Consider the following 12,293-nt stretch of genomic DNA (forward strand, 5'->3'; position numbering starts at 1 on the left):
GTGATTCTGAGCTCAGCACCTCAGGCCAGCTGAAGCTGCTGGCACAAATAAGGCCCACACTGAGTAAATCACCCCCAGCTGCCCCGAGTGTCCAGCTGGGTGCCTTTGGTTGAGTTTCTTTCTTGCACAGATGATTGTGGGCTGGCTCAGTGTGTGGTGCCCTCAGCCTCTGGGTGTGCTGGGGGGGTTTGCACACAGGAGAAACTGAACCCTGGCTCACCTTGCAGTGATGCCTACATGGAAAGGGGGAAACTGGGCAGGACTTGGAGGGATGTGGTTGTGACAACAACCCTGAGGGCAAGCTGGAGAGATGGCCAATATTGGGGTGACAAACCCAGCGAGGAATGAAGGCTCAGCAGCATTTCTATACCCAGTGTACACAGGTAAAGATAAATACACACAAGGTAGAATGTCAGAACGGATTGGGCTGGAAGGCACCAGCTCTTCCAGTGTCACCCCTGCCATGGCAGGGACACCTTCCCCTGTCCCAGGCTGCTCCCAGCCCCAGTGTCCAGCCTGGCCTTGGGCACTGCCAGGGATCCAGGGGCAGCCCCAGCTGCTCTGGGCACCCTGTGCCAGGGCCTGCCCACCCTGCCAGGGAACAATTCCTCATTCCCAATGTCCCATCCAGCCCTGCCCTCAGGCACTGGGAGCCATTCCCTGTGTCCTGGCACTCCAGTTCTTGATGAAAATGCGTTCCCTGGCTTCCTTGCAGCCCCTTCAGCCCCCGGAAGGTGCTGGGAGGTCTCCACACAACCTTCTCTTCTCCAAGCTGAGCAATCCCAGCTCCCAGCCTGGCTCCACAGGGGAGGGGCTCCATCCAGACCGGCTCCCAGAGTTCCATGTCCCGTATACTGGGGGCGCCAGGACTGCATGCAGAGCTCCAAGTGGGGTTTCACATGGATACAGACATATCCACACATTGTCCATGGAGCGGGTGGCAGCTGAACCTCCTCTGCCTAGCAGGGACAGAGCCACCACTTCCCCATATCGTGGATGTTCAGCTTTCCCCGGCACAATCCTTCCCTTCTTTCCTCCCTGAGCAAATGAGTTCACTTAATAAAAATCCATCTTTCTGCTTCCCAGATGGGACGGCTGCAGATGGGATCTGCCTGTGCAGCAGCCCTTGTCCCTCCGGGCCAGGGAAGGGGGCCGGAGGGCTCAGCAGGGCAGGAATCCGGCTTCTCCCTGCTTCAGCTACCGTGTAACCCTCGGGCTCTGTGGTAAACTGAGGCGAGCCGCTGTCCTTCCTGCCCGCGGGAGAGCGATCCCAGAGGGCAGGGATGGCGAGAGGGCTCAGCCACAGGGAGGAGTTCTCCTTCGGGTCGTGCCCAAAGGGCTCTCTGACATCCTTCCCTCGGGAAAGCAGCGGCTCCGCACCCGCAGCAGCCGAATCTGGTGAGGAAGAGGAGGCACCGTAGGTTCGGATGTCTCTCGCCGCCTCCCCGGTGCGCAGATCCAGAGCAGGGGAAAACACCCGCCGAGGTCTCCGGTGCCTCCCGAGGGGCTCCGAGGCGCGGCCCCCGCGGTCGGCGGGGCGGTGCGGGCGCGGCTGCGGCGGGAGGTGGGGAGGAGGGAGCGGGCCCGGTGCCCGCCGCCGCCCGGGCGTCCCTCTCCGCCGCTTCCTTTAGGTGGCACCTCTCCTCCAGGAATGAGGCTCCCGGCCCCGCGCAGCCCTGCCCGGGCCGCGGCCGCGCACCGCGGGGGCTCCGCCGCGGAGCCGCCGCCGTCGGAGCGGCCCCTCCTCCCCTCGCCAGCCCGTGCCCGGCTCCCCCGTCCTCCCGCTCACTCCTCCAGCCAGTAAATCCGATCTAGGCTGATTCCTCTCACGTCAAACCACATGATCCCATAAAACATTCATCGCCTCTCCATCCCCGCTCGCTCGCCGCTCGCTCCCGGGATACAGCGCAGCCGGCTCCGCTCCCCGCCGCGGGATCCGCCGCAGCCCCGGCCCCGTGCGTGCGGCGGGCGGGCGGGCGGAGGGAGGAGGAGGCAGGCGAGGCAGGCGAGGCGAGGCGAGACGAGGCGAGGCAGGGAGGGGGAGCCTCGCCTGGATGCTGACTCCAGCTCGGGGGCTGCTCATTCCCCCGATGAGCGAGGGCACCGGGAGCGCCCCCCCCTCCCCGTGCGCCGCCGCTCCCCGCTCGGGCTGAAGTTTGGCTCCGGGATCTGCCCCGCTTTCCCAGGGATTGTACTGCTGCCGTTCCACTTTGCGCCTCCAGACGTGCCTTCCCCGACCCCTAAGATGAAGAGGGCGATAGCTGAAGGTAGGTGCGCCCCGGTCTCCCTCCGCCGCCGCGGCTCCCCCGGGCAGGGCACGGCGGCCGCGGCCCCAACTTCGCCCGGTGCCGGGAACTTCCCTCGCCGCAACTTTTTTTCCCCCGTGGGGTCTTCGGCAGCGGCCAGGGTCCCACGAGGAGAAGAGGGGCCGGGGGCCGGGCCGGGAGCGGGCGCTGGGGCCGGGAGAAGCGGCGGGGAGGGCGCGGGGGGAGCGGGAGCGCCGCGGCTGAGGGAGCGGAGCGGAGGCGAGGCCGGAGGGGGAGCGAGCACCGGGCACGGCTCGGCTCCAGCCGCGGAGCGCGGCAGCGGGATGGAAGGAGGACAGAGGGATTGTGGAAAGGGAGCGGCGGGCTGGAGGGAGAGCAGCGGGCTAAGCCCCCTCCAGCCGCCGCCCAGCCTGGCTTGGCTCAGATCGGCCTTGGGGTGACCGGGCGAAGTTGGTGCCTCCGGGGAAAGCGTGTCCCCAGCCCGCATCCCGCATCCCGCGGCCGAGGGCCCGGGACAGGCGGGAGAGGGGCTGGGGCAGCCCGGCCGTCGGAGGAGCCCCGGCGCCGCTCCCCGAGCCCGTCCCGCTCGCGGAGCTCCGGACGGGGAAGTTCCCGGCGGGTCCGGGCGCCCCGCAGGGACGGCGGGTCCCGGGGTGCGGTGGGTGCTCCCCGCAGAGCCCTCCCCTAGGGTCCCGCCGCTTCGTGTTCGGGAGCCAGAGGCTGGGAAGGGCTGGGGGTGCGGGGCTGGACCCCCTTTCCACTCGCTCGCAGCGCCGGGGGGAGGCACGGAGCTCGCAGCCTGGCACGGCCGGACTCTGCCCGAACCCTTTCCATGCACTTCGCCGATAACCTTTGCTTCCCCGGCCCGTGCGGGGCTGGGGCTGGGGCTGGGGCAGGGCTGTCGCAGGGGCCGGGGGCTGCTGCGGCTCCCGGAGCCCCCCGGTCTTGCCGTGCCGTGGCCGCTTGCGGGGGCTCCGGGGGCACCGGGAAGCGGCCCCGGCTCGGGAGGGACGCTCGCTGCCGGGCTCGGCCCGCTGGAGAAGCGTGTGCCGCCCAGGTGTGCTCGCTGGGAAGCCGGCCCACGGATTGCAGTTTTGAACGAGAGGGATCAGCCCATCGTGGGAGCTCCCGGGCTGGCCGGGCGCTGGCCAGGGGAGGTTTGGGCGTGCGGAGCCTCTGCCCGCTCTGACTCTGCTCCCGGCTCTGCCGTCTCCAGCTCGCTTCCCGTTCCCGTCAGCGACACAGATATAATTCTCTTTCCCTTTCTATTTTGGAGGGCACTCTGGCTGATTTATTTGTGACGATCAAAGGACACATCCAAGCTGCGATCCGCACCGCACACCGCCTCCTCGAGAGGCTTTGTGTCGATCTGAAACGCGAAACGGCCAATTTATTCCTGTTTAGGGAACACCTCGGGAGCAGGCTCGGCTGCCGGCTTCTCCCCGGGCCCGGAGGGGATGCTGACAGCCGAGCCTCCATTTGCCGGGGCGCAGGGGCTGCCATCGATCCGAGCCCGGGGCTCGGTGCCCCGCTCGGCTGTGCCCGGGGCTCTTTGTCACCCGCGGTGGCGGCAGAGCCGTGCAGGTGCTGGGTGTGCCCCGATCCCCTGCGCTCCATCCCCGCTGCTGCTGCAGCGCTGCGCTCCCCACGCACTGACACTCCCGGCTGCCGCCAGCACCGTGTGGAACAACACAGGGGATAATGAAATAGAAAAACTGTGTTACAACGGCTTTATTTATAGAACAAGGCTGGAGGAGTTTGGGGTTGAATTGTTTGCTTTTTTTTGCTGCAGTTTATGAATTGCTCCTGCGAGAGGCTGGCTTGCTGGTAGGTTTGGCTGGAAAGTCCTGACGAACCTGGGGGATTCTGTTTAGCTGAGTGTCCATCCTGCTGGATCTGGACTACATTTCCCACTGTGGGCTGCCAGGATGCTTCAAGTGCCTTGTAAGCCAGAAATAGCCACCAGGGGCAGTTGGACAGGCAGAGCTTTCCCTGTTCTCAGCACTTGCTGCCTTATTAACACGATTCATTTTTACTGAAAAAGGCCTTTCTGTGCTTATTCCTTTTTTTTTTTTTTTAACCCGAATACAAACCCCTGTAATATGAGAACCTACATCAACATCACAGATGTGAGAGCAGATCTTTTTTTTTCCTCTTGAGAGAAGACACCATTCATTGCGTTATTCTGTATTTCCTGTCTTTATAATGTAAATTTTTTATCAAGGGCCCGCTGCATTTTCTGGGCTTTGTGCCCCCTTTCCCAGCACAGACCTCAGACCTGTATTCCATGGGCCCATCAAAGGCTGTGTTTGGAGAGGTTTTCTAAGGAGGAATGTGCTTAAAGAGGAATTTTAGGGCAAAAAGGTGGAGGTGCTGTTGCACCACTCGGTGCCTGGGCGTTGAACTGGTGCAGACATCGTTGTTCCCTGCTGGATCTGGGATGTTTTCCTAGACAAAGCTGGGCCAGAGGAGGAGTTAATGAGAAGCAGTGAGGAAGTGTGGAGGGCTGTGGGCAGCACGTGCTAAACCAGCCGGGCCCCTCATGAATTCCCTCAGTGCCGAGCTCAGGGGCTCCAGGCTTGGCGTGGGAAAACCTCCCGGGAGCCTGGTGTGTCCATAGAGGAGTGGGAAGGAGAGGGAGTGGCTGGTGGGAAGGAGCAAAGGGACATTTGTCACACAGCATCTCTGCTCTGCCCCGCTCCAGGCTCTGGAATGCAAGGGCAGGAGAGTGGCTCTTGCTCCATCCGCTCCTCCAGTGGAGCTGGAAGCTGGCAAGGGCCGTGGGGATCCCACATTCCCTGTGCCAGGCTGTGCCTGCTGCCACAGGCCCTGTGTAGTCTTCTTCTGATCCCAGCAATGACTTGGGCCTCGGCTTTCTGAAGGAACAACCAGAATCCAGCAGCACAGATGGGAATTTTCCACATTTTTCATCTCAGAAGCAGCAAGGAGTCTGTGAGCTGGGGGCAGGGCAGGGGAGGATGCCCGTGTACAGCCCTGCCCAGCCCAGCTGCCTGAGGGCACTGGGCTCCCTTCCCTTCCCTTCCCTTCCCTTCCCTTCCCTTCCCTTCCCTTCCCTTCCCTTCCCTTCCCTTCCCTTCCCTTCCCTTCCCTTCCCTTCCCTTCCCTTCCCTTCCCTTCCCTTCCCTTCCCTTCCCTTCCCTTCCCTTCCCTTCCCTTCCCAGGGTGCCCCTCCCCAGCTCAGCCGGGATTCACCTGCGGGGCCGGGGAGGAGCCGCTCCCGCCGGGGGTTTGTCCTCTTCCCCTTGGATCTGCAACGCTCCCTGCTGCTGTCACCTTCAGCGAGACAGATCCCTGAGTGCCAGGCGCCTCTTTTGGTGTTCCTGAAGAGGATTTCTCTTTATGCAGGAGGCACAGCCCCCGTGGGACAGGAGCACCTGGCACAGGGCGGCTGTCACAGCTCAGCCGGGGTCCTGCAAGGGCTGCCACTTGCTGGGAGGGCTCATCCCTGCTGGGACATTCCAGGAGGGCTTGTCCCTGCTGGGACATTCTGGAAGGGCTTGTCCCTGCTGGCCACATGGGAAGCTCCCTGCTGTGTCCCAGGGCCAGGTGGATCTGTCTGGGATTTGTGAAGCAGCCAGGGCATCTCCATCACAGCCACCCAGCGCTGTGGGAGGGAGGAGTGAGGCTGATGAGACACAAAGCCCACCTTCTCCTCCCCTTTCCTGCTGTGGCTGCAACTCCTGGAGGTTTCCAGAGGCTGAGGGAAAAGGGGACAATTGTACTGAAAAGTCTTAATCAGCTGGAAGAGGCCGAGGGTGGATCCTGCCGTGCTTGCGCAGAGGCGCCGGAGGAATTCGTGCAGAGTTTGCTCAAATGTGCAAACTCACCTCAGCCTGAGCTGTGTGTGCCTGATGCTGCTGGGACACGGGGAATGGGGGGCTGGGGGGTGGTGGGTGGTGTTCAGAGGGCGTGGGGGCCCAGGGCAGGGGACAGGGCTGCTCCCCTTGGGCGGTGGGCAGCTCTCGGCCAGGCCCTGGCTGCCAGAGCACCTCCGTGGGGTGGCACAGCCCTGACCTGCCTGCTTTGCTTTTGGAGTGCTCCTAGAAAGCCTCTGCAGTCTGCTCTTGGCCCTGTTTGTATCCTTGCCCTCAGTTTCTGTGATGTACTCTCAGCTTTTCCAGCACTGTCCTCGGAGAGCGATGCTGAGTTGTGTCCCGAGGGACCCAGGATGTGCTTAAACTCAGCCCAGAGCTGAGGAGGCTGAGCAGCCCCTGATCACCTCCTTAGCGGTGCCACAGTGGCAGGTGACAAGACTGATGATCTCCTGAGGGCTGTTGCTGCATCCGCAGCAGGTTTGTGTCTCTGGGCTGGCCCACCTTCCTCCCAACCTTCACACCGCAGATTTTACAGCATTTATTGTCCCTCTCCTGGAACCAGGAGATTAGCAAAGCACTTGAGTTTTATTTGGAATCCTCCCCGGTTGTCAAGGAAAGCAGAAACACTCCACGAGCACATGCAAAGCATCAAGGAGACTGGAAACAAAGAAACACAAACACTCCAATGCTGGGCTTTTTAGTTCAGTTTCTGGAGAGCTCAGCACTTTGAGGCATCACCCTGATGGCTCTCAAGGAGCAGTGCTGGGTCCTGTCTGCGTGGCTCAGGCAAGCCAGGCTCAGAATATTTGCTTTCATGAAATCCTGGAATATTTTGGATGTTATAATCTGGATACAGCTGGAGCACCTCTGGAGGTACCTAAAGAAGCTCTTGCTCAAAGCACAGCTGATTTCAAAGCCAGATCTGGCTGCTCAGGGGCTTGTCCTGTCCAGCATGGCTGTCTGCCCAAGGATGGAGGTGCCCTGTCCTCCTCCACACCTGTCTGGCAGCCCGAGCCCTTTGTCACCTGGCCTGGGTCAGCACCGTGGGCGCTCCTGTCCCTTTGGTGACCTGGGGGGCCTGGCTCTGTCCCTGGCTGTGGCAGGGCTGGTCCAGGAGCCATGGGGAACTTTGTGCTGGCTCCCTGTGAGGTCAGAGCAGAGCTGGGGAGGTGTCAAAGAGGGGTAAAAGCAGGGGTCACAGCCAGGTACCATGGCAGGGACACTCAGGGTGGCAGCAGGGACGCTCAGGTGGCAGTGAGATGCTCAGGGTGGCAGCAGGGATGCTCAGGATGGCAGTGGGATGCTCAGGGTGGCAGTGGGACACTCAGGGTGGCAGTGGGACGCTCAGGGTGGCAGTGAGATGCTCAGGGTGGCAGCAGGGACACTCAAGGTGGCAGCGGGACACTCAGGGTGGCAGTGGGATGCTCAAGGTGGCAGTGGGATGCTCAGGGTGGCAGCAGGATGCCCAGGATGGCAGCAGGGACACTCAGGGTGGCAGCAGGGACACTCAGGGTGGCAGCAGGATGCCCAGGGTGGCAGCAGGGCACTCAGGGTGGCAGCAGGGACACTCAGAGTGGCAGTGGGACACTCAGGGTGGCAGCAGGGCACTCAGGGTGGCAGCAGGACACTCAGGGTGGCAGCAGGGACGCTCAGGTGGCAGTGGGATGCTCAGGGTGGCAGCAGGACGCCCAGGGTGGCAGCAGGGATGCTCAGGATGGCAGTGGGACGCTCAAGGTGGCAGTGGGATGCTCAGGGTGGCAGCAGGATGCCCAGGATGGCAGCACGGACACTCAGGGTGGCAGCAGGATGCCCAGGGTGGCAGTGGGACACTCAGGGTGGCAGCAGGACACTCAGGGGAGCAGCAGGGATGCCCAGGGTGGCAGCAGGGCACTCAGGGGGGCAGCAGAATACCCAGGATGGCAGCAGGGATGCCTAGGGTGGCAGCAGGATGCCCGGGGTGGCAGTGGGATGCTCAGGGTGGCAGCAGGGATGCCCAGGGTGGCAGCAGGGCACTCAGGGTGGCAGCAGGGCACTCAGGGGGGCAGCAGGGACGCTCAGGGTGGCAGCAGGGATGCCCAGGGTGGCAGCAGGGACACTCAAGGTGGCAGCAGGACACTCAGGGTGGCAGTGGGATGCTCAAGGTGGCAGTGGGATGCTCAAGGTGGCAGTGGGATGCTCAGGGTGGCAGCAGGGCACTCAGGGTGGCAGCAGGATGCCCAGGGTGGCAGCAGGGACACTCAGGGTGCCAGCAGGGACACTCAGAGTGGCAGTGGGATACTCAGGGTGGCAGCAGAGACATCCAGGATGGCAGCAGGGATGCCTAGGGTGGCAGCAGGATGCCCAGGATGGCAGCAGGGACACTCAGGGTGGCAGTGGGACACTCAGGGTGCCAGCAGGGACACTCAGAGTGGCAGTGGGACACTCAGGGTGGCAGCAGGGATGCCCAGGGTGGCAGCAGGGACGTTCAGGGTGGCAGCAGGGCACTCAGGGTGCCAGCAGGATGCCCAGGGTGGCAGCAGGGATGCCCAGGGTGGCAGCAGGATGCCCAGGGTGGCAGCAGGACACTCAGGATGGCAGCAGGGACACTCAGGGTGGCAGTGGGACACTCAGGGTGGCAGCAGGGCACTCAGGGTGGCAGCAGACCTTGCAGACAGTTGTCTGTGCCCGTGTTTGCTGTGTGGCTGCTCTGGGGAAGGAGCCCCTGGCCGGTTGGATGTGGCCCAGTGCCAGCCCCCAGCCTGCTGTGCCACATCAATGGTAATTAAACAGAGTCCCCTGCAGCTCTGCCGTCCTCAGATGCCCCCTGTGCTGGGAGCCTTTCCTGGCACCCTGCAGGGACAGGGACAGGGACAGACCTCTCTGAGGACACACGGACCTGGCCAAATCCCAGAACCCTGGCAGAGGTGCTGGCAGGAGGGGCTACTGCACCTCAGCTCAGGTCTGCTGTGGATTTCTGCTGTGCATTTCTCTCTCCAAGCTTTGGAAAGCTCCAGTGATGGAGCCTTGCTGGCCTTTCCAGTGCTGGAGCTGATGAAAAAGCTTTTGCTGATGTCTGAACTGAAGCTCCCCAGCTGCAGTTCTTGGCTGTGGCTCCTTGCTGTGTTACCTGGCTGCACAAAGGTGTGCTTTGCTCTGCCATCCTTTCAGCTGCCCTGGAGCAGCTGGAGGCTGGAATGAAATCTCCCTTCACCTTCTCTTTGCCCAGCCCAACCATAGTAATTCCCTCTGCCTGACCCTGTAGGACATACTAGGACATATTTTGGGAATGAGGAATTGTTCCCTGGCAGGGTGGGCAGGCCCTGGCACAGGGTGCCCAGAGCAGCTGTGGCTGCCCCTGGATCCCTGGCAGTGCCCAAGGCCAGGTTGGAGCAGCCTGGGATGGTGGGAGGTGTCCCTGCCATGGCAGGGGTGGCACTGGAAGAGCTTTAAGGTCCCTTCCAACCCAAACCACTTTGGACTCTGTGGTTCTCTGGTTCTATGACACCCTATAGGCTTCTGGTCATCCTGGGCTGTGGCAGCCCTGGGGTGCAGCAGGAGCAGGGCAGTGCTCGTCCCCTGAGCTGGCACTGCTGGGGCACCTCCAGTGCTGGGGCAGCTCTGGGAGCCTCCTGACAGGAGAGACCTGGAGGGGCTGGAGCGTGTCCAGGGAAGGGGATGGAGCTGGGAAGGGGCTGGAGCCCCAGGAGGGGCTGAGGGAGCTGGGAAGGGGCTGGAGCCCCAGGAGCAGAACTCCCTGCACCTCCTGCCCCACTCAGGACAACATCACTTCCTAACCCTGCCCACTCTCACTCCCTCCAAGAGCTCTGACATTTGGGTACCTAGCACGTGGTTTCTCTCTTTGTGGTGATGAGGAGTTATTCAGCAGTGGGTCAGAAACACCTGAAGGAGTCCAGAGTTCCCACAGCCTGGCTCTCTGCACAGGTGAGGGAGAGAAGGGGAAACACCTCTGGAGCCCCCAAACTCAGCTCTCCCTGCTCCCGTGGGGGCCTTGCAGGGATGTGCCGTGAGCTGCTGGCCAGGCTGGGCTCTCAGAAACCCTTTGGGGGTGCTGGGGGAGGGCTGGGAGGGCTCCACACTCTGCCCTGTCCAGAGGGGTCGTTGGAAAGCCTCAGAGCAGATGCAGAGTTTGGCAAGGTGGGATGTGTCTGTGCAGAGAGAAACGGTCACCTGGGAGCCTCCAGGACCTGTGGGACTTGCAGTGCAAGGATCTGGAGGGACAGGACACAGGGAATGGCTCCAAGAAAGAGCCTTCCCTGGGAGGGTGTGAGGCCCTGGCACAGGACAGGGATGGATGGGATATTGGAAATGAGGAATTGTTCCCTGGCACAGCGTGCCCAGAGCAGCTGTGGCTGCCCTGGATCCCTGGCAGTGCCCAAGGCCAGGCTGGACGCTGGGGCTGGGAGCAGCCTGGGACAGTGGAGTTCCAGCCCAGCCAGCCCAGGACAAGGCTGGACATCAGCTCCTTCCTCCTTCCAGGAGCTGCATCCCGAGAGGATCCAAACCCCTGTGCCCCAAGGTGCTTGTTGGCCGGAGCCCACTCCCGGACACCTCCTTGTCCAGCATTTCTGTCCTCGATCCCTGGTCTGAGCCTTTATTGTCAGCCGTGCTCTGATCCCGTCCGCGGCTGCAGCTGCCCAGGAGAGCAGCGGGCTCAGCGGCAGAGGGAGGCTCCGTGCCTGGATCGGAGTTTCCAGCCCAGCTTTTCTCGTCCCGCTGGAGCTGGACACGTTCCCTCCCTGGCTCGGGGAGTCCTGGTGCCTTTCCAGCGCTCTGTGCTTTGTTTTCCCTCTCCGTGCTGCACCTTCTGCTGGAAACAAAGGGATGTTTGCATTCCAGCGTGATGCTTCCCTTTCTTCCCTGAGTGCAGGGGATAATTACAGTGCCTTGCACTAATTGATCCCTTATTAGTGATAATTGTGATTTACGTGGTGCTTTAGGAAGGGGCATTTCTTTGGCAGAAGTGATGCTCTAATGTCACACTTGTGATGTGTCACCTCATCTCCCGTGAGCTGCTCACGGGGGGAAACGGGTTCACTTTTATTTTTTTCTTAAAAACCAATCTTTTGCAAGAACCATCTGGCTGCTAAATTCTCCTCCCGGAGCTGTGAGGTTTGCAGGGAGTTCATTTGCGTCTTTAGCTACTAAAGAGGAAGTAAAAGTGACTGATTAGTCTGAGACTGGGACCGTTCACATCAAAGTGACAGATTTTGCGAGCTGGATTTGGGGAAGTGTTTAAAACTGGTGTGTTTTCATTAAATTTTGAAGACTGTGGGCAGAAGTGCGCTCTGGGCGCTGCAGCTCAGCCCTGCACCCTGGGTTGTTGTGTCACTGTGAATTGTGGGGCTGCTCAAACCTCCCTCTACTTTAAATATTGATTTTAATTGTGCCTCTTTCTAGAGGCGGTGAGTGATGGTGGGATCCGTGGGCAATGATCCCTGAGCACAACACAGCACCGGGAGGGGGGAGCTCAGCCTGGCTCTCTGCACAGGGCAGGGAGAGAAAGGGAAACACCTTTGGAGCCCCCAAACTCAGCTCTCCCTGCTCCCGTGGGGGCCTTGCAGGGATGTGCCGTGAGCTGCTGGCCAGGCTGGGCTCTCAGAAACCTTTTGGGTCACCTGGGAGCCTCCAGGACCTGTGGGACTTGCAGCGCAAGGATCTGGAGGGACAGGACCCAGGGAATGGCTCCAAGAAAGAGCCTTCCCTGGGAGGGTGTGAGGCCCTGGCACAGGGCAGGGCTGGATGGGATATTGGGAATTAGGAATTGTTCCCTGGCACAGGGTGCCCAGAGCAGCTGGGGCTGCCCCTGGATCCCTGGCAGTGCCCAAGGCCAGGCTGGACACTGGGGCTGGAGCAGCCTGGGACAGTGGGAGGTGTCCCTGCCACTGGATGGGCTTTCATGTCCCTTCCCACCCCAGCAGTCTGGGATTCTGGGATTGCACATCCCTGCCGTGTTTCCAGGAGCAGTGGGAGCCGTGCTGTCCCTCTCCCTGTGCCCAGGCTCCTCCCCAGGCACACATGCTGCGGGATCTGGCCCCGATCAATGCTCTGTGGCCGTGCAAACACGGTTAGCATTGGCTTTACACTAGAGGGCTGTCTGTCCCTTTCCCTTCTGAGAGCAGCCCGTGTGCTGGGAACGTTCCCGTGGCAGGATCCCCGTTTGATCCCGGGGTCGGGGAGTGCTGCAGGCTGC

The 12,293-nt window shown here is 61.9% G+C and overlaps 1 protein-coding gene across 1 annotated transcript in view; it reads left to right on the forward strand.

The window, feature by feature from the left end:
* Positions 1 to 12,293, forward strand: part of RTN4R (reticulon 4 receptor) — a gene marked incomplete at its 5' end in the record, with an annotated part of 100,765 nt that overhangs the window by 9,466 nt on the left and 79,006 nt on the right. The window contains 2 exons of the mRNA XM_084216978.1: positions 1,457 to 1,800; positions 2,068 to 2,267. Coding sequence (XP_084073104.1) covers positions 1,457 to 1,800; positions 2,068 to 2,267 — 544 coding nt within the window. The remainder of the gene's footprint in view (positions 1 to 1,456; positions 1,801 to 2,067; positions 2,268 to 12,293) is intronic.

This window comes from Fringilla coelebs, assembly GCF_963513975.1.
Source record: "Fringilla coelebs genome assembly, chromosome: 17".
NCBI classification, from domain to species: Eukaryota; Metazoa; Chordata; class Aves; order Passeriformes; family Fringillidae; genus Fringilla; species Fringilla coelebs.